This window comes from Parus major, chromosome 6 (genome assembly GCF_001522545.3).
Source record: "Parus major isolate Abel chromosome 6, Parus_major1.1, whole genome shotgun sequence".
Classification (NCBI taxonomy): domain Eukaryota; kingdom Metazoa; phylum Chordata; class Aves; order Passeriformes; family Paridae; genus Parus; species Parus major.
Window position 1 is genome coordinate 13,343,689 of NC_031775.1, and position 22,568 is coordinate 13,366,256.

Sequence of the window (22,568 nt, forward strand, 5' to 3'; positions counted from 1 at the left end):
AAGGTTTCTTTTAGAGAACTTTTTCATGTCATACATAATCTCACAGTTCAAGCTGCAGTCAGAAATCAGAGTGATACCTGGCCAGGAAACTCCAGTGCAGACTCCTGTGCAGTGAAAAGGGAGGTCCTTCAATGTGCAGGAAAGGTGAAATTTGTCACAGAAACAGATGAAACTTGAGATGAGTCCTATCCCAAAGGGCAAAACATATTCACAGAGTAAAGACCAGGCAACGTCCAGCATGGGCAACATGCTCTGCCTGTGGTTTCTTAAGGAATGAGAGGAGAGGGGAAAAGAACATTTTTTCCATTCCTGGCTCAGGTTGCCAAAGCCAAAAAAATTCTTGTTGCTGACTTCCATGCAGCTAGATTGGGTAGGGGTTGGTGTATGTGAACATATAAATGCCACTCCTGAGACTGTGAAGTACATTGATGAAAGATTCTAAATCAGCACTAGAGGCTATTTATAGACAGTTCCATAACCAAAGACCTGGAACTGCACATTCCCAGTCTCTGGGAAAGTTCAGGTCAAATCTGAATTTTGTTGTCTCAGGCATGCGTAAATCCAAGCAGCCACAGCTGCAGCCAATGTAGGGTTTTGTTAATGCAGAATAAAAATGCCCAGAGCCTTGGCTGCAGGACCACTTTTGTTTATCTGATCTCTTCCAAGCCTGCTTTTTGAGTAAGAAGCAGATGGAAGAACAAAAAAGAGCGAAGGCCACAAAACCGTACTGGGTGACTATTGTCTTGCCAGCTTGGGGTGCAGAGTGAGAGCAAGCCAGCCTTTTTGTCAGAGCCCCTGCCTCCATGAGGGAATAGCACAGCTCCAGGCTGAGGATTTCAATTCCCATTAGCAGCACAGCCAGTTGGAGCTGCCCAGAGGGAAGTGAATGCCTGGCTCAGCCACCACACAGCTCCCACCTGCTTTGCTGCAATGAGTTCATGTGGCTACCAAACCCCCAAAATTTGCTGTCCACCGTTTTTTGCAGATGAGGCTCACATGTGCTCAGGGGATTATGTGTGTGAAAAGACCAGCTTCCTTTTCCCCTTGTGGCTGCCATGCTGGGCACACTGAGTGCAGAGCACAGCTCAGCAGCTTTGCAGCAGCCTTGATTACCCATAATTGTGGCCTGCTTGGGTTGGAGATTTCTGTGGCCTACCCCTGTTGACCTTCTTGCTTGCCCTATGTTCACCAGCCCTCTGCCCCCAGTCCTCAATCAGACTGGAAGAGATACAGAGGAAACACTGGAAGCAGGGAGGGATTGAAAATCTGTAGTTCTGTCGGAAGCCTGGTGACTCCAGTGTTTTCAGAGGTGTAGGATTTGACATGGAATATCTCTTTGTTAAAGTCTTCAGCTCTGGCATTTTATCTTGCATGGATTTTCCTTTATGTGTTCTACGACTCCTCTTTTAGATAGCAGCAATTAATTCGGGGTCTGCTCCATGTGTTAATAAATGTCTGAGCCCTGACTCCAGTTCAATTTACTTAGCATTCCTACCTGGTTTCTAAAAACAATGGCTTACCTTTGAATCAGACAAAGATCAAAATTCTCAGCCTAGAAACATGAAACTGAGGCACAGAACATACTCTTGTCCCTAACTGAATTAGTAGCAAGTCGAGGGTGGTAATTCTGACAGCCCAACTCCACATTCTTCTCCTGACAATTATGTGGCTGAGCTGATTAAAAAAGAAGATACAGAGAAGCTTATCACCTCCTAAAATGACCCTGCAATGAAATTCGTTGTAGTGTTTAACCAGTAAGCACTTTTATTGTTGATTCTGAAGCCATTAAAGACTACATTATGTTGGATTACAAGATTTTGGCTACATCTCCCACATTTACATGCAGGCATTACATTTGCAAGGTTTTCTCAGAAAAACAGAGCATGTGCCTAAACTGCATAAAGTTACATGATTATAACATGGAAGCAGCATGTCAGTTACAGAAATTTGTACCACATGTACCAGTAAAAAACCCACACCCCCAAGTAAAGATTCTTTATCCCTCAAAAATCTTCCTGTTTCCTCTGTCCCTCATCTCCATGCCCCAGCTGTGGATCAGCCCACATCCCCACTGTTTCTGAAAACACTACATCTTTCTAAACAAATGAAAAATTAAAAGATTGAGTACAGTACATTTTACCCCATAAAAATGAAAACATTTCCTAAAACATTTCTCCCTCACTACCCTTCTCCTCATCTCCCAAACGAAAAATCTATCACAATCTACACATTTGTTCAAGCACTGTTATATGTTAGGAATCTCTATTGCATTATTCAAAGGTATATCAGTAACAAACTTCTAAAAAAGCTAAGATGACCCAAAAATTCCCCTTGCCCCAAAACTACAGAGAACTGAAAATGCTATACTGCATTATCACACTTGCATGCATGTATCCTGAGCCACCTCTATTTATTCACCTTGAGCCCCTTTTAATAAATAACTGTCCAGCAGTAACATCCAGAAGTGTGCTGTCTCCACCAAATTAAACTCTATATTTACAGAAGTAGGGCTGTTTTCTCAGTGAAATGTTTCTTTAAAAAAACCCAAACAAACCACAAAAAAAAAAAAGTAACAACAATAAAAATAGCAAATGATTAAAGAGAGAAAGCATATTACTGATCATGTTGTCTGCAGACCAACAGGACTAAAAAGTATTAGGAGCACCAGGTGCACATGCATTTGAACTGGTACAGTTCATGAAATAATGTCATTCATTGTTATGCTTGCCCTTTCACATGAGAAGCTGATTCTTTTCTTTTTTTTTTTTTTTTTCTATTTAGGACCGTCTGCTCTGCAGGCAGTTCCCACAGATGGCAACACATGCACTGAGCCTGAAAGATGGCCATAAATATTCTTTGATCAATGTGGTTCTGTATCAGGTTTAAACACATTGAGTTTCCCTCCCTGCTGCTTTGCACCTTGTGTCATTTCACATCTGTACTAAGTGTGAGATCAAGGTCTCCTGAACCCTCATTTTCCTCTAGGATTTGGGGAAGCATTAGATATTCACTTTTTGCAAGTGTCAAATGATGCTGTATACTGGAAAATACATGGGAATCATCCCACATGAGAACATTTCTTAGCAGTGTAACTACTACAATCACAATTGACATATACAAGAATGCCAAAACAAACATTGAAACAACAAGCCTATTGGAGGGATTTTGTCCCTTCCTTTATTTTCTAACATTTCTCATCTGATGGACATGAATATTACTGCCTTGATTTCAGTTGGTCTATTTTGATTTATACCAGGTAAGCATCAAGCTCAACAGATGATCAAACAGCAACTAGTTTCTCCTACTGTGCTGTTCCAGTGCCTGAGATCACTGCAAATGGATACATTTCTATACAAACAAAAGGCCTTTCTGTAGCCAGCATATTCACAGCTCCCACCTTTGCAAAGGAAATTTCAGTCTTCCTCATTTATCAGCAAACTAAACCTGCAGTGCTCCTGTCACAGAGGCTGCAGCCAAAAATTGAGTTACACACCAAATGTTCAATTTTTTTTACAGTGAGAATGCAGGAAACTCCACTTATGCAAAATCTAATTCTCAAACCCATGGTGGTTCCTGCTTTATCATACATGAATCCATTCACCTGGGATTTGGCAAAGCCTAAGCTGTTCCTATTCCTGCTGCATCTGCAAGTTGTGCAGAATTGTTAGTACGTGTTATCTTAGCAAAACTGTCTATTCCAGCAAAGAAGAATATTCTCCTCAACTGCAAACAACAGGCATGTTGGATGTGTGACTGTGAGAAGCCCTGCCTAAGCCAACACCTCCACTGTCACTGGTAGTGAGTCAAATTCCACCAACATTAACATGAGGGCAAACCACCAGCTCTACTCACCCCTCCCAAGACCTGTACAGGTGCAAGACAAGACAAAATCTGGCTCCCAGGCTTTTTCATCAGCTAAAGTTAGTTCTGGACCCACCAAGTCACAGCTTCAATCTCACTGCTGCCTGCTGATAAGATACTTGGCATCTACAGAGCAGTGGTCTGTCGCAACCCCATGAGAAGTTAAAGCTCTAATGCCCTGTTTTGTCCTGGCATGGGGATCAGTTTTATTGTCCTCTGCCATTTCAATTTCTAGTTAGCACTTGCTGGCTAATTATTCATATACAACCAATGTGAGAAGCTGTTAAGTTCACTGTACATACACATTACAAATCGTCTTGCTAGACCCAGCAAGATTATTTCAGGGTTTCCACATTACCAGCATAATGTCCATCATTGATCTCTGCTTGTGAAGCACCTTCCCCCTGCTCTCTCACTACAGTCATCCAGTTCCTTTCACTGGGGTCAACAGCAGAGATCCACCAGAACTGCAGTGGAAAATAGGACTTGTTTTAGTTTCACCTTTCAACTGAAAGAAACAGAGATAGGTGATGACTCTGTGTCACACCGGCTGCAAAAGGCCTTTCCATTCACAGGAGTGCAACTCTAAAGCCATTTTTGTAGAGCAAGAGGAACCAAACAAAACCCTACACAGTTCCCACACACAGGCACAGGCACACACACACACACACACACTCTTCTTTCCCCTCCAAACAGAAATCTATTCTCATGAACCAAATTATGCAGACCCTATTCAAGTGTCTAAAAAGAATGAGGATAGGGTTGAGTGCATCCCAATTCTCCTTTCTGGTCACAACGAAGTCACAGGTCAGCAAAGGACTTGAGCATAAGGAAGTTTCTCTTGACCTGCAGAACATTTTAACACATGTAGAAGTGCTCTGCTGGCTCTGGCCTAAATTAGGAACAGCTCCAAGGCCAGTTGGCACTCACAAGCATGATTCCACTACCTGCACCAATATACATGAGGTAAGAGCTAAGCTCAAGAGAGCAGAGCAGTGCAAGAGGAGAAAGAGGCTCTGTGGTTCTTCTGAGTTATGTTTGACAGCCTCAGCTGCATACACACGGCATGTCACAGTGATCAGCATAGACTGATGAGAGCTTGGTGGTGTTCTGCAAGCAGGCCTTCCACTGGAAACATTAAGCTTGATTTCTGTTTGTACCAGTACAACTTTATATGCCTGTAACAATGGCATGAAAAGGTCTTAAATCTGGAGCAACTGCATGATACAGTTAGAGTTTTATCTTAGACTTGTGTGCCAATAACTACGGTGATGTGTTACATGCCCACGCACAGATGGAGAAATATATATATTGCTGTGTCATAATGCAACATATCATTATTTCTACAACTATCCTAAAAACAGAGCCAGTGCCAAAGCAGACCGCCATAGGTTCCCTCTCCAATACAATAGGTAGTGGTGGAGAAAAAGCAAGCTCAGGTGTTATTTTGATTCACTAGGGAATGCTCTGGGCACAACCCACTCAGGTATTGCTCAGTGAACACTAATAATGGGTTGACCCACAGTCCCGCGTCATAAATTCCCACCTCTGTGTGGGCGCTCACATCGCTTTCTGGTGCCACCCTGAACTGAGGTCATGCGAGAGCAGCCAAGCATATAAAACAGGGATAAAACTCATCCTCACTCTTCACACCATGCCTCAGCCACAGCTAGACTGCAGGGTTACATATTAGTGGCATCTGAACTGTCTAAAGAAACAGATGCTAAAAGAGGAATTTATGTTTGAGCCACAAAAGGGTTGAATTCTTCTTGGCAGTAAGATCAAAAGGAAATTCATCCAATCAAATAGCAATAGAATCAGTCCCTCAATGCTGCTGATATAAATAACACATTCTGTTTGCTTACTGCAGTGTGTATGCTTAAATTCCATGTATGTTTGCCTTGTTTTGGACTACTCTTTCTATAAATGAAAACTAAATATCAAGTCAAAATATTTTTCTCAAAATTCCTCTGAACATTGGACAAATATTAACCCAAACCTTTTACAACGTCTGGATTTCTAGATAATCTCACCTTCAGTGGTTGCCCTATGCAACCACATTGAAACATATGCAGAGATGGCAGGCTCAAAACTGAGTTTTCCAGGGGGAAAAAAATCCCTCTTCTATATAGATTATTGAGCTAGATTATTGGCACACAGTCTCATGTTACCTCATTACTGTTACAGGCTTCTTAAAACTTCCATGGAAATTCCACCTGCAGAACCAAAGGCAGAAAGTTATCTCTGCAATTGTTGATCCATATAAACATCTGGATGCAGTACTGTTGGGGAAAGGAAAGCAATTTCCTCAATGAACTATGTTGAGCCAACTTGTAGGTGGCAGCTATCAAAGCCACTGATGCACGAGTACCGGCTAAAGTTATTAATGAATGATCTGACATAACAGGTCAGACAACTGTCCTATCTAAATAGATCTTCAAATGTATGCACACAAAAGCTGCTACTGTATCTAGATGATCGTTTTGGTTTCTTTCTGTTACCCATAGCTCTGAATCTTTCCACTGAATGTTAGCACGTGTGGTATAAATATATTCATACACTAAAATTGACACTTGGCAATTTTTTTTCCCTTTTTTTCTTTTTTTTTTTTCTTCTTCTTTTTGCTGACCAGCAACAAATTCTGATATCTTTAACTGTAAACCAATACTCAATAAATATGCTGTGTTCAGCAAAGAGACATGTTGTGTCGATCAGGTTTTGCTGCACTCTAAGCCATGGGCTGCGGTGGGGGGCGTGAAGGAGGAGGTCCAGGAGGGGCTCGGGATGGAGGTGGTCCAGGAGGTGGCTGCCTGGAAGGAGGTTGCAGAGACACAGGAGAGGAAGGATTCCTTGGAGCGTTGTTGAGGGGAGCGTTGTCGCGCCATGGCACCTTCGGTGGTGGGCTGTAAGGGGCAGAGGTTCCGTCCGATTTCACGCGGGTGAAGTTTATGCATCTTCCCTAGAGGTGAAGAAAAATTCATTATTAAATAGCAGGTATTCTGGCTCATCAGCAGCAAGTCAAAGGTACTATAAGCAGAGAGGCCAGGCTACATTTCATCCAGTATCACTGACTAGATACTGGGTTCTAGAAATTACATTCAAACCATGTTGTACTAAAGCTCATACCTTCCTTGCTTTTCAGAGCTACTACCTGTAGAGAATAGCCTAGGACTGGCTTAAACCAAAAGGGACTGTGCTCACATGTGCTCTCTGTTCTGCTACTAGAGCAGAACATGCCTAAAGTGACAGCTCCACCCAAGTCATGCTTGCCTTGGTGGGATCCCTGACTGCAAAGCTGTGCTTGAGAAAAAATTTATACAGGATTATACCAGAGCAACAACATTAGTCACAGACACAATCTGTAGCTCTCATTTTCAGTGATCCTAGCCTGGATGATGTTTGTGCTTTGAGCATTACACTGGGATAGTACATGTCTTCTGTGCTCCAGCAGAGATGTGGCTCCCCTCAGAAACAACAATGAGGTGTGGGACTTTCACAGAGGGCTCTCCAATGAACATGATTCCAGGATGGATGCAGGATGCAGGCAGGCAGGATCTGATGGGAGCACTGTGTGTGGAAGTTTTTAACAGGAGTAGCTTGGTTTTAAAAAATATAGCAAGCATTGGGGATGTCCTAGTCAAGTAGGGGCTAAATGCAAATATGCCAGGGTTTTCTTTAGCCAAAATAAAGCCTGGCATAGGTTCCCACTAACCAAGTTCCAGATAGGAAGAAAAAGAGAGACAGACCCCAAAGACCAGCTAGCCTTTCTTGTGAGAAGCAGCCAGAGGCTCCTAGGTTAGAGGCAAAAGCTACATGGCAACCTCAGTGAGGCACCTCAGACAGGCTGCATGATGGAACCAGCAAACTAAATTCAGCTCGAGGTTATGAGAACATCCCCATAGCAAATTCAGGAGAAGGATTCCAAATTTAGAAAACTTATCTCAAAGCTAAGCAGCTGTAGATCACGATGCTCCCCAGCTACCAATGGCTGTGGCAGCAGGAATACAAAAACCCACACCAGTCACAGATTCTCTTGGCTCAGTGCTGCCTGGCATGAGAAAACTCTGAAGGTGTTTAGAGAACAAGCTGAGTTTCTGTGGCAAACTCAAAAATCACAGTTTCCTAAGGAAACAAGGCAAAAGCCATCACAGCAAAACCACAACCGTTTTGTTGAGTGACTTCCAATGCCTACACCTTTGTTCATGAAAACTTTATTTAAAAAGAGGGGGATCACTTAAGTCTGTGGCTTCTCCGAAGAAAGGCAAACAGTTTCAAAAGAAGCTTGTTTAAGGTCCAGAGATCAGAGGATGATTTTACAAATGTAAAACCCAAAGTATACCACCCTATCACTTACTTGGAATGAATGGCTCTGGGCTTCCACAGCTCAACTGGAGACACGAGTTGTTTTAATGGACATGTTGCTGCCTGCACATGGGACACACTCAGTAGTTCTCTGTCCCAGCTTTCAGCACCACAATTCACCACTACGCTTAAACAGCAGCATCAATGAATAGCATAAAATTCTCTTCCTAAAAGTCCAGGCTTGCTAAGCCAGACTTTGGTTATGAACCATGTTCGTGGCAATACTGTACTTGGGCCAGAGCCTCTGCAGGGAGGAAAAAGACAGAAGCCAAGGTCTTGGCTACTTCTGCAAAGATAAGCCATTGGATCAAGAAAACCAAGTCAATGCTTTGCTCTAGTCCACCACAGAACTCGAGTCCTCACCAGCACTGCAGCAAGCAGCCATCCTTGCCAGCTATTTGTGTTTTGCTGTGCTGCTTCTGCTCTGTATTCAGAGCCCACTGGGAAATTCAGCAGTATTTATGACATGCAATGAATATTACAGATGTATTTAACAGCTGTACATCAAATTCATTTAAGAAAACTCAGCCTTAATAATAAGTTAATAATAATAATAATAATAAAGTTATGAATTTAGAGCAGCTAAATAATCACTCAGGAGAAAGAAAAATAAGAAAAAAAAAGGTCAGAGGTGCTCAGATGAGATGCAGCATATGGGGAGGGAAAAATTTAGGGCAGAACAATCTCCCTCATAGTAAATGCAAAGCTGCAAATCCAACATTAGTGCTTTTGCCTACAAGCCTTTCCTACTCCTCTGTTGTGTCTCTCTCACAAACATCAATTCCAAATATATTCATAGTCTATAATCAAAGGGGATCCCATAAATCTGTTTGCATTACTTTCACTTCAGTTAAAGTGATAGGCGACGTCAAACTGCTGCCAGTTTCTGCCACACTCACTGATTTGTCAGACAGATGGGTAATTTAAAGGCCATGCGCTGCATTGTGTCATGAAAAATACGGTTGAGTTGGGAGAGTCTGACAGATAGAGGCTTGGATGATCGATGTATGTATTGTGACACTTCCCCACAAAAGATTACCAGTGTTAGCCTACAATCTCATATATCAAAGACTTCTGGTGAATACTGGAGCAAATCCTCCTGAGCACTTCAAGTAGCCATTGATAAAATGAGGCCAAACTCTAAGCCAGTGTCAGGATTAACAGCTGAAAAGGGAAACGGAAGAACAAATGATAATAAATCGTAAGTGGTAGTTTGGACTAAGTGTATTTTGTCAAAGATTTCTAGGTTGAAGAATTAAGCCCTCCACACATCACAATTCCCTAATAACAGAGTGCCACTGTTATTCTACGTAACACGCACATTCCTCTTGGGTTAGTTTATAAAAAATCCATGATTTTTCTCAAATAAACATACTAACCACAGGGTTTTTAATATTTTTTGTTTGAAAGAATTAAGTAATTTCCTCTCCAAAGGCTTCTAAAGCTGGAAACACATACAGAAATTAGGTATCCCGCACACTTATCTCTGCTCCTCCTGCACAGAAGATTAACAGGGATTAAGAAGCCACCGCCACCACTTTAGTAGTGGTAAAGATCTATATTTTTCCAGAAGCATGGAACGCCCCAAGTGTTTCAGGGAAGGTGTCAGAGTTGCAAGGTGCACAATCCCAGGATGATCTCAGGCACAACAGCTGTGGGTAGCTGCTGTATTGTGTTCCAGGAGGCAGATGATCTGCGTGAGCCCAGCTCTGTCTGGCTGGGGCCCCGCTCCCCAAGCAGCCGCGCTCAGACGGAGCGACCCGCGCCGCGTACCGTCATTCAGGCACCAACTGAAGGTCAGCCATGTGCCATATGGAGCTACGCCCTTACTTCAGCTCACATCTGCACCTTCTTCCTCATGCACAATTATTTTGCCTCCCCATATGTCCATCCACTTGTTAGGCTCTTGTTATGCTGCTTTCCAAATTGGCTTTTCAAAAAGTACAAATACTGAAGCAGTGGGATCTGCCCTTGTCCCGACTCCAGCTTTTATCCCAGTGTAACAATCACATGTGCAATTCAGGCACTTTGTACTTCTAGGCAAAGTCTCCTCGACCACCTAAGATGTGTTATTGTGTGTGGTTTAAGGGGCGGGGAGGAAGGGAGGAACCTCCTGAAAGCCACCGCATCGTGTTGCTGGGCCACCTTCACCACAGTGCTCACTACATCATTCCCCAGCACCCATTTCCCCAAAATCTTTAGCTACTACTCAGCAAGTTTTCAACTGACAGAAATGATTATTAAAAGAATCCAGGCAATTCAAAGAGTGCCATAGGGAAGTCTGTTCACCCATGATACTAGCAGCACTTCAGCAAAAGGAATTTAAAATATCCAGGCCATCTGCCAGTAGCTGTCCCTTTTCTCTCTTCAGTTTAATACATGCATTGGTGTTTAACAAAAATCAAATCCAGTTTCATCTGTGTGCATGTCAGTATTTGTGTACACAAAAGTTTGCCTGTTTCTTATTTTTAGCTACATTAGTTGACCTAATAAAAGACATCCTTCCTGTTATAAGTTTTGCTTGATTTTCCATTCCTTCTTGGTTTGGCTTACAGTCCCAGTGCTACAATCTGGATTTGCAGAGGTGGGTATCTGACTGAAAAAGAGTTAGCTTCACTTAGTTTACTGAATTTTCTTGTCTTTGACCTTATAAGAATATGACACTTGCATTTTAGAATGGATTAAAATAAGTCCTTTAAAATTCGAGCGTGACCATTCAAAACACTAGATCACCAAATTTAAAATGAAGTTGCTTCCAGTAAGGAAGTATTAAATTATTATTTATTATTTTTAAATATAAGTATTATTTAGGATCCTGAAATACAAAATGAACATAATTTCCTTGGTCTCTCTCTCCAGTTTTGATTATCTATGTCACTGGGATGAGTCTGCCAGCTTGCTATGGACCTGGTTCATCAGCATGCAGCTTCACTTCCTAAATATCTCTCGATAGCTCACTACAAAAATGTACCTCTAAATCTCAAAAGAATAGATTCAGATGTTATGCTACTTACAAAACCACAGGATGGATCATATTATAAAAAGTCACGATCACTTTAGCTAAGTGAAGGCTTTGATCCACACACCCAGAAAACAATGAGATATACACCTTTAAGATCAGTGACTTCTGAAAAAATTGAATCTTGGCAAAATCAGGGATTACCCTAATGTTCTATTAAAGAACAAGACTGTACTAGCAGAAACACCTACACAGAATAACCTAAACCAGCCAGTATGGGAAACTGATTTGGCAAATCTATTTGTCAGAGGTAGATTATGGATACAACACCTGTACAGTGAAAGAGATGAAGCAAGGTGGTACAGAGTTCCCAATATCTGAGTTCCCTGGGCGAGTGTCAGGATTAGCAGCTGGCTCCTCAGGAGCCAGGATCTGTGTGCATCAGCCTTTGCCAAAAGCTTCCTCACACTGCACTGCTTCACGCTGACTGTGCGCTCAACATGTCACGGCTCATTAAAACCTTCACGGATTTCCTGGGAATTGTACTGATTACCCTGCAGCATACAGGCTAGAAATTAGTGAGCTGCTGAAACAGTTTGTCACTTAAAACCCAAGGCTGCCTGGTTTTCAGGAACATACAAGTAACTTTTACTAACTCCTGTTCTTACATTTGGGACTCAGCTTATCATTTCCTTGTGTTGAAAAATAAAGTACTGGAAATGCCAGAGATTCCCATATAATCAGTTTGGTGACTGATCATGCTTTCAGGTTAATAAATATGCAATTTATAATTATTTTATAATTATATTATTTAATGATTAAATTATAATAATCAAAATAATTATATGGTTGTTATTTAATGAATAATTAACAATTATTTTATGAAATTGTAATTTATTTTTATATGTAGCCTTTTTCATATGTAGCCCAAGTTATCAGGGCTCAAATCAAAGCATTAAATATCAAGTTAAAATATTTGTTTGCATGATATACATGATTTGCCTGATATGACTCTTGTATATATATTCCACTTTAATAAGTCCTCTCTTGTACATAACAATTTTCTGGGAAGCTATTTGGCAGCTCAGCACTGATGCCTATAATGCAAAACTATGAAGAGAGATGAGAAAATGGGGTTGACTGAAGAGGGTTTTAAAAGTAAGGTCCAGTAAAATGGCAGTGTCCAGCAATGTGAATGTAATTTTCTCCCTCCATGTTGCTTTTAAAAAGGAAAGTAAGTTCAGCCCATTCTTTTCCCAGTGTGTTATCTGGCCTCTAAGTAAACTCCTAGCACTTTTGCTGCTTTTTTCTATGATGGAGTTATTGGAGGGGAAGGAAATCACTGCAGCGTGGGTTGTGAATCACTCATCGTAACACTGGGGACCCTGTAATGCCCTTAGGCACATCAGATAAATTCAAATAGAAAATTACAAAATGATAATGCAAGTGCACAAGGATGATCCTAGCAGCAGCAGCAAACTCTGTTTACAGCACAGCATGAGCAGGGTGATGCTACCAAGAGGTGTAACCTACTGGGCTCACCCAAAGTGCTGCTCATTGCAAAAGGAATTAGTCTGAGCTCTAAGGTGTGGGAGGTAACCCAACTTTAAACAGGACACATATCCTGACCCAGGAAGGTCAGTGATATTTAAAAGCAGCTGAGGCACACGTGAATCCTTCACAGAGTCCACAAAAACCTTCTTATAAGTAAATCTCTGCTTTTTCTCCTTTTAGCAACCAAACAAAACCACCCACAGACCTTGGCTCACTGGAGCAGCACCATGGAGACACAGCAAGTTAATCCCTGCCTCACCAACTCTGACTCCTAAGTCCCAAACAGTGAGATCCTGCACATGGGCTGGGAGCTGAGCTCATGGTGACAGTGACACACAGCCAAGCAATTCCTTGGGCTGCTGACACATTCAGGACAAAACCTATTGTTTTGGCCGAGGCATGGCTGACACTGCTGCCCAAAAAGCTCTGGCAAGATGCCTGAGCCCCTGTCATAGAGGCAAAGTGGGACCAGCCTTGTTTGTAAATAAACTGGGAGAAAATAACCTTCAGGAGTCCAGTATGCCTTCAGAGAGCCTGGCTCTGGGAGCCAAAGGGCTGAGAAAATAGGATTAATGGCGTGGGGAAGGGATAAGAGCACAGGAGTTCTTCTTTTGACATTAAATGTGTGATAATCCCATCCAGAGATCCTCCAGGGACCAAGGGAGATAGGTTGCTAGGGCAAACTCACAAACAGACCCACTGCATTCATTGCACATAACAGCAGCAATAAAAGTCATCTTTCAGGCCACTTCTTGGCCAAAGGAAATGTCAACAGAAACCAAGTCTTCATTTTTCAGGTAAAATAAGTATGTCAAGGTAAGTTTAATTCAGGCTTGAAACTTGTGTTCATTTCAAGTAATCTTTGAGTTTCAGACAGAAAAGTTGTTTCAAAACAAAAACTGAAAATACTGTCACTTTTCAAGTGTGTATTTTCAACTTCAGCTAATTCTACTAACATGAAAAAACATTTACAGACCGTCTAAAGGAACAGTTTTAAATCAAAATAAAGACAATAATAAGGAAAAGGGTGTTCAATTCTACTAGGCAATTAAAACAGGAGCTGTTTTGCAGTAAGATTAATAGCTGCAGTATCCCAGGCTACTGTAGTTCCTTTTACCACAATACTAGGAGCTGAATACAATCAAGTACTGATAGTTTTCCCAGACACATATCTGCAGGCACTATTCCCCAGTTCACAGTCCCAGCTGTGCACAGCGCTGCTTGAAACAAGGGATGGGGTTTCTGGGAGCAGTCTGTTCAGCTAGGTCAAAGACCAGTGTAGGAATACACTGAACAAAAGGGGGCTACTTCCAATTTACCACTGGAGAAAGTGGACAGTAATGAGGAATCTGAGGGAGGATCAGCTCAGGAAATCAGACTTTTAAGCTAGGACCAGTACCCTTCAGCAAAATAAACTTTGCTGAATACCATCCCCACCCCCCAGCTCTCTCATGACTGATACCACATTTTCAGCTTAGGCACACAAGGAAAGAGACCACCCCAGTATTGAACACAGGGCCATTCAAATTATATGCATCACAGTCCATTCAGCAGGAAACTGCATGCTGCTTCCAGCCCTGCCTCAGCAAGGAAATGCAGCAATGGGCTACAGACATCTCCTGACAGAATGGCCAGAGTCACAAGATATCTTGCAGGAATGCACAAAACATCACATGGCTTGGACCTTGCCGAGGCTGTGGCTGAAGTAACACACAGTGCAGATCCACAGCAAAGCCTGTTGATCCTGAGCCCTAAGAAAGCTGAAGTGACAAAGGGAACAGAAAAGAGTAACACTGGGCATAACTAAAGTTAAGGTCTGTCAGATACACTTCACACTCAGTACCAATCTCAAAATGCTGTCATGCTAGACCAAATCCCACCCAAACCTCAGAAAAATACCTTAACCTAGATCTGCAGTCACATGTGATTTACTGCCTTCCTCTCTCCTGACAGCTTTTATGGATGAGGGTCCCAGAGTGGAGGAAGCAAGGAGAGCCACCGTGAGGTCATGTCATCTACTCAAGGTTATGCAGGGGAAAAAAATGGTATTTACAAGTTCAGGACTTGTGACTCACATCCCTTGCTTTAACCACAGCACCACACATTTCCACACTTGAATGCTGACCAGACTAGAATGTGGTTCAAGAAAAGAAAACAACAGTGGTTGGTTTGCAAAAGATTTTCCTCTTTCCTTTGGTGTTTTCAGGGAAGAGAACGTTGCATTTGTCCATCTCCTAGAATGGGGAGGGCTTTGGAGCACAGCAACAAAAGCAACAAACATTTGCTGGATGCAACAGCCTCAGCCTTGAGGTGTTGGTGGCTTGCTGGGAGCAGCAAATTAGGCCACAAAGGACCATAACTGATCTTGCTCAAACTGCAATTAAGTGTCATCATGCTTTCCTGGGTGAATTATTTGACTGTCTCTCAGGAGCAAGCTGGGATTATTGTGTACACAATGTTATTCACCTGACTAGGGTACAGAATAATGATGGAAACTCAGAGATTCTGGTGGAAATGGTTATTATTTTTCCTTGCCTCAGCCAAAAATGGAAGATCCTGGCCCACCACACGGATGGGCTGCCTCTTTGTGTAGAGTCTGGAAACAGATACAACTATCACCAATGCTCCTCTAGGTAACTGACCCTTAAATGGCTCTACTGCTACCTACAGCATGCAGAGAGTAAATCCACAGTTCTCAGCTTCCCCTGTGCTTATCTCATATGGATTTTCTTCTTCTGGGATGGGACTCATACAGTTCATTATCAGTGCTGATAAAGCACAGAAAACCTTTTCCCCAAAAGCTCCTATGTTAAATTGAATATCTTGGGACACAACCACCTTATTTTAAGAATACTAGAAAAGCAACTCAAGTATCACAGTCCTGACATGGAACTCTCTGTCCCATTTCAGGTAGGATATCATAACACTATGCAAACAGATCCCTGCCATATTTTCCCTGTGCAGCTATCAAGTACCAGCTGTGTATCTTGAAATTACTCTTTTCCATGAGCATCCCATTGCCAGCTCTCTCCTAGGAACACTATTACACACCCTGCTCTCACCTCAGCAGAATCCCCCAACAGTAGAAAAACCCCCAACTACACCTCCTCTCATTTTTCAAAGGTTTGCTCAACTCAGAGTGCCTGGCCACCAGCATTGCAAGAAGGCACACTGCTCTTGTTAGGCCTCACTTCGAGGTTTCTGTATATCCCACTCCTTAATAAGCCAATGAAGACTGAGCTGTGGGCTTGGGCAATTAAATTCCCTAGAAGAAACCTGTAAAGGAGGAAGAAAGTAGGGATTTATTCACATGCCAAAAAAAAAAACCCAAACCAACCAGCCTGAACCATTTTTAAATGCTGTAGAAACCCCAGTGTTGCCACAGAAAGCACAAGGCATTTTGCAGTCCTGTTGCTCCTATCTGTGACTAAAACTGGCATAAAAAGCTGGAATGTTCAAAGCAAGATTAGGTTGACCTTAAGACCTAACACATGCATAGATAAGAGTTGTTGTCTAGTGACTTTTGTTACTTGTATAGAGGGAGACTGTGATTTGGGCTTTTTTCTGGTACCACAACACAAATCACAATAGTGAATCCAAGAACAGAGACATCTGGAACTACAGCTCCTTTGAGAAGAGTAATGAGGCAATACATTTTGAACTTTAGTTATCATTCTGTACAGTAACTTTAGTGTGAATAATAGATTGAATACATCCTCTTACACAGTATTTTTTATTTCTGCAGCTCCAACATCTTCAGAAGGTCACAGCATTACACATTCTGCATAATTACTAGAAGTATGTAATGTAAGCAGAGAGCTAAGGAAGGCTGGGTAGGTCACTTTCTGCAGTGTTACCCAACTCAAAGACAATAAGGGATGCACAACTTCCAGCAAATCAACTGAAACAGTCAGATGATGTCCAGCATTGATTCAAGGGTGCTGTTCAGAAACAAATGAACATATTGGCTGCAACATACCTGTCCATGTGCAAACTGAGGATCTGTACACGCAGTCCCAGTAAGTAACCACATGTGAATTTGTGCACTTCTCAAAGAAGCTCTGCCATCAGCACTGCCCTGTGGTTGTAAGGCCCAAGACAGTCTCCAGGCTTCAAGTTAGGCCCTTGGACATGCTGTAGGATTGTGGAGCATCAGTGATGCCTGGAAAACTGTGATAGCAACACAAGAGCCTGTTCTTCCCATGCAGACATGCCAGAGTTGCAGTTAACAAGGGAAAAAAGCCACCAGGCCTTATCCCAAAGATATGTTCCCTCTAAAAAAACCCTGAGAATCAGCCCTGAAGAAGCTGTTCCTTTATCATAAATATCAGATAAATAACAAAGTGGTACATATGTTTTAAGAGTAGCAGAAGAGTCCCCTTTCCACCTAACAGAGTCTATGAAGTGCTCAAAGTTCCAGTAGGAACATGGTCTCAGCCTCCTAGAATTTACTCTTCATCTCACTCACTGTACAACTGCAGTACAATGGAAAGGAAGCAACTTATGTAAGCTTCAGCCAGTGCCTTATCCATGAGGCCAATCCTTCCTCATCCTGTTGTGTGCCAAGTAACACCAGCCCTGGGACTTGCACCCATCCTTCACAAGAGCCTCTTGCTCCTGAGCATGCCAAAGACATGGGCAGACTACTGGTTTGACCTGGGTGCAGACAGGCAGCATCCATCCCCAAAGTCTGAACTCCTCTTCCACAACAGAAATAACACAATCCTGGCACAAGTGAGAGCTAATGCAGCATATGGGCTTCTTGTAGGACAGGAAGTTCATTAGTCACTGATTACATGTTTCCAGCTGCAGCACTCAACACATCCTGGGAACTGTGCATTAGGACATTGGTCTCACACCAGAGAGAGGAAGCTGCTTTCCCCCATGGCATGACTGCTAAAGCAGGACTGATTCTTAGAGATACCTGTGTTTTTTTTTAAAAAAGAAAAAAGTAGCAAAACAAGAGCTAAACGTGTCACATTTTCACTGAAAGTGAAAAAGTGAGATCACCAACTGTGGCAAGAAATGCCCTCATCTCTTTAATTTTTCAGCAGCTTATAAAGGTGAAAAGCAAAGGGAGAACAGCCCCAGGACCAGGCAGCAGCTGCTGATGACTGCAGTCTGAGGGAGCTCAGTGCTGCTTTTCCAGCACCCCCTGTAGCTCTGCCCATTGTTACACAGGTGATTACAACACATCTCCAAGTAAGAGGCAGGGAAGCCTATTAAAAGCCATTACTGGGTCTTGAAGAGAAGTAATTAGAATAAGCTCCAATAGCACGGGTCCGTGGGCAGCCACCCTGGCGTGACAGGCGGGCGCTGCCATCACCGTGGGCTGCACTCAAGCTGCTGACCACCTGTAAGTACCAGCTAGAGAGTAATTATTAGTCATTAATAATCCATAAACTTGGTGTCCCATGATTCATCTAGGGAGTCCTGGCACAACTCTAAACCTCACAGCTGTAAGGAAGGGAAATACTGTGTTCTCATGACTATTCTGTTATTAGGAAAACAAGTAATCACTCAAAATTTGAGGGTAATCAGACCTTCTGAGCTTTAACAAACTTATCAGACTAAGAGTGATCACTCTGAAAGGGATGGACAGAATAAGGAACCCATATACTCCTCATTTCAAAGGCTGCTGTTCAAAATTCTAGCTGCTATGTCTTGTTCCAAGTCATACTGTAACTTCAGAGTGAGAACTTGAAAGGATCCAGAAGTTTTGGCTTCTAAAATGACCAGCAGCTCATAGATTGTGACAATTCTGGCTGAAAAGCAGCCTTTTAATCTCTGTTTTACGGAAAAGAAAAAAGCAAAAAGGCTCTCAAGAGTTCTGTACAACAGCTTCTAGTCCCCTTCCTCAGGAATGGGCTTTACACAGGGTAGTACTACTAAAGCATTTATTTTTTTCTAAGTAAAGTTCCAGGGCTATACAAGGGACCGGTGACAGCAAAATCCAGTCTACGCTCCCTGTTGCAGATGCAAAATTTTCAATGAAAATAATGAGATCAGGTTTTAAGTCTTTAAAGTAAATGATCAATTCTGCCTGAGAGGAAAAATGTTGGGTTTTTAGTCGAGGACTTTGGTAAACCAAGCCTCTAAGAATTTCCTGCATCAATCAGTACGTGCTGAGAGGCAAAATGGAATGGAATTGCTGAAAGCAGCAACTAACAGACCAGTGGAAAACACCTCCCCTTCCTCTCTGCATTTACTGGGGCTTTCAACATTTAACTGCTGCCATTGGTAACAGCCCACTTTTGAACTATGAGGCCAAGGGAGGAGCTTGAAACTTACATTTTTCAGAGATTATTAACAATCTGCCCTACCAGCTACTGTGGCTTGTTTGCATGAAATATTTCAAGATAGCCAGACACTAACATTTCCCAAACTCCAACCTTCACAGCAGCTGCTGCCAACACAGAACCAAGCTCAGGAGGACATCAACACAGTGATGAGAAAGTCTTCAAGGAAAACTGAGTATCTTGAGCAACACATAGCCCCATCCAGGCCATGTGGACACTGACCATCCTGTGGCTGGATGAGCAGTGGCCCCACCTCAGAGCTGTCAATCCCTTTCTTGAGCCAGAAGAGTGACTGCTGGTCCTCTAAGATTTCTGAGCCAGGGTGGGAAGACTAACAGCCTAGCTCTAGGGGATCCACCACTGCAGCAGTAGCACAAATGCCTGTGAAAACTTCGCCTTTGCACATTGCAGAAGACCCAGCAACCCACCACAGAGCCACAAGTGCTTTTTCATCACTTCACTCCTCTACTGATGCTGTCTGAGAGCTCAGCAAAACTCCATGCCACAAATAACAGCCTAGCTGCTAATGATGGGGTAGAGCTAAGTGTGTTTATCCCTTGTTGTCCCATCCTGGTGCAACAGAAATTCCTGCTAGAGGTGACCTGAGGAAGTCAAGTGAACAGCATCCTGTGACCCTTCACTGAGGTACTTGCCAAACTAATAAATTTCAGTGGTGGTGCTGTGATATGACCTTGAATAGAGACAGAGGAGGAGCTGTCTGTTAGAGCCAAGCAAAACACTATGGGAACATGGGAAGGAGCACCAGACCTCATGCTTAGATGGTTTCCTTTAAATAGACAGCTCCAAAAAGCTCCTGTGATTTTCATAAGGATTAATACAGTTCTATTAATACAATCCTGCCTAATACTGATGAATCACCCATCCTGAAATCCATTTCTTGAGAAGTTTATGGTAGACATGAGCCAGGGCAGGGGAACTCTCAGAGCTTCAGCCAGCTCTGCAGCAAGGCTATAGCCCAGATCATGATGCTACCATCAGCTCAGGTCCTGCAGCATGAGAGGAACAGGGTAAAGAGGCTGGGGACCAACATGTTGCTACCAGAGACAGGAATCAGTCTGTCTCACCAAGGGGAAGGGCATTCAAACAAGAACTGAGAAAGAAAACAAGGAAGAAACCAGAGAAGGAAATGGAAGGCAATGTCTAGGGCAGGAGACCAAGCAGGGTACAGGTAAGGAAAAGAGCAGGATGGGGAATGGCAATGGGACCATGATGAAGGAACCAAAATAGAGGGATGGACAGCAGACCTGCTCACTCACAGGAAAGGACAACAGAACCCCTTGCAGCTGTCAGTCTTGTATTACTGCACACATGCTTCAGCCTGTACCCCTAGTGCAAGGCTCTCACATACACTCTGGAATGGGCTTCCCCACATGAAGACTCTAAAACATATGAGCAGTGTTATTTTTAACTTCACTTCATGATGGGAATGGGTAAGAAGTCATGATTTAAAAATCTGGGATAGCAGTACTGCTGTTGCTGTATGGTTTGCAGACAGGAAGAGAAGAGGCCTGTGTTGTGGGGAACGACACTGAATAGCTCTCAGTGTTAACAGACTTTTGCTCCTTTGTGACAAAGCCAGATATGTTGGTGAACACACCAAAACAAACAAAACTATCAAAAAGTTTTTCTACAAGTATTTTTCAGGCTTTTTGTTGGGGAGAAAAGCTCCCATTTCACAGTGTTCATTTTCAAGTGATGAAGAAGCTACAATTTTCAAAAGAGTTTATAAAGATTGCTTAAATGTAAAATAAATTATATATATATATACACACATATATAAAAATCCTTTTTATCTTCCCTCTGTCCTAAAAGCTTTGTAAAAAAAAATATTTCTCTCCCTGTCCTGTGGATATTCTCTCCTCCATCATAACTATTTTCATTATGCAGAAAAAAGTGGTCTGCTATAATTTCATCCTATGGCTGCAAAAAAGGAACTTATGCCCAACTGAAGAAGACAAAATGGAAAAAGGAAGCTTTTTTTTTTTAAATGGAAATAAACTGTAAAACAGAAATTCAGAAAAATGAAACTTCAGTGAATCTTGTTCCAATGGGAAACAACCTCTATCTCTGGTAATCCCTGAAAATATAATGGAAATAACATGTTTGATTCTGAGAACTTCGGATTTAGGACTTTTCCAAGTTATGAATCCAAATGTCACTCCCAAAACAGAGTTAAATTGTGTTCCTTTTGCTTTCTAAGCTCTACGTTTTCCTGAACAACAAAGACAGCTATGAAGTGACCTTAAAGGAAAAGAAAAGGTGCACTAAGACCCCACCAAGAACTGCTTTCCCCGCTCCCCCACCCCAATCCCTCAAAACCACACAAACCAAAGCAATCTCTCGCTCCAAGACCACCACACAGTCCCTGGTCTCTGGATGGCAGTCTGGAAGAACACCACGTACCAAGGCATGGCAGGCTGAACATTCCTGTCTCCCCAACCCCAAGCTGAATGCTCTGAATGCCAGCACAGCTGGGCAAGGAGTGACCTTGTCCTGCCTGGGCTGAGGTGAACAGAGCTGTGGCTCTGCTATCCAGGGCTCCAAGCTGTCTTTGCTGCTGCTCACTCCCAGCACTGACCTGCTCCCACCATTCTTCAGCCACAAAGATGAGTGTGCACATGTGAGGATGCTCACATTTGCTTACCTGCACATACAGGTGGATTTACACACATCCCCCATAACCTAACTTACAAGGAGTCAATTGTCCACTGAGAGACTGCTACTAGAGAAGTTACCCAAAGAATAAATAATAAACTTGCTCCTTTCTGTGCTAGCTTTCTCCATAAAATACAGGCCTGTGATTTTTTTTTAAAAAGCAGAAGTCTGTCTAGTTATTTTCTTGTTTCACTTTCAATATTCTTCAGCCTTAGTTAATTTCACAGGCCAGGGAACAGAGATGATTCTATGATTCCACTGGATCTGGCTCAATAGGATTCTTTCCACCCTATTTCCCAGATGTACATTTGATTTTTTTTTATGTTACCCCTGATACAATAATCCTTCAGCTTGCTGTTTTACATTGGCTCTTTTCAGCCCCTTGTTCTCCCTGCAGCGGAGCTGGAAGGCAAGGAACTGAGGATCCCTGTTCTGAGCCAGCCCCCTGCATGTTTCTTGACCATGCTGGCTAACAGAGGCTCTGTTGTGCTCTGCACTGATAGAAATGCCCCAGCTAAGGGAGTGAAAGGCAGAGGATAGATTCATATTATACAATGTTAGTGCTATCAAAATACAGCTGGACCTAAAGAGCCTATTCAGAAACTCTAGATCGTGCTTAAAAAGTAAATAAGGTGTCTCAAGCACAGCTGCCTTGAAAATGCAGCTTTAGTGAAACATTTAAGACCATTTTACAAAGTAGTATAAGAAGCTGGGTTTGTTCTCTTGGTTTCCTTATGTGACAAAAGAAAAATGGAAGAGATTAAACTTTTAATACTGATGCAGCATGCTTGGTTAATGACTAGACAAATGACTTAACAATATTTTGCCAAAAGCAAGAAACATGCAACTTACTGCCC

The 22,568-nt window shown here is 42.5% G+C and overlaps 1 protein-coding gene across 1 annotated transcript in view; it reads right to left on the minus strand.

The window, feature by feature from the left end:
- Positions 1-1,738: 1,738 nt before the first annotated feature.
- ANTXRL (ANTXR like) overlaps positions 1,739-22,568 on the minus strand; it is a 59,239-nt gene continuing 38,409 nt past the window's right edge. Inside the window, exon 18 of the mRNA XM_015633762.3 lies at positions 1,739-6,820. Within this exon, the coding sequence (XP_015489248.1) occupies positions 6,590-6,820 (231 nt within the window). The 3' untranslated portion in view covers positions 1,739-6,589. The remainder of the gene's footprint in view (positions 6,821-22,568) is intronic.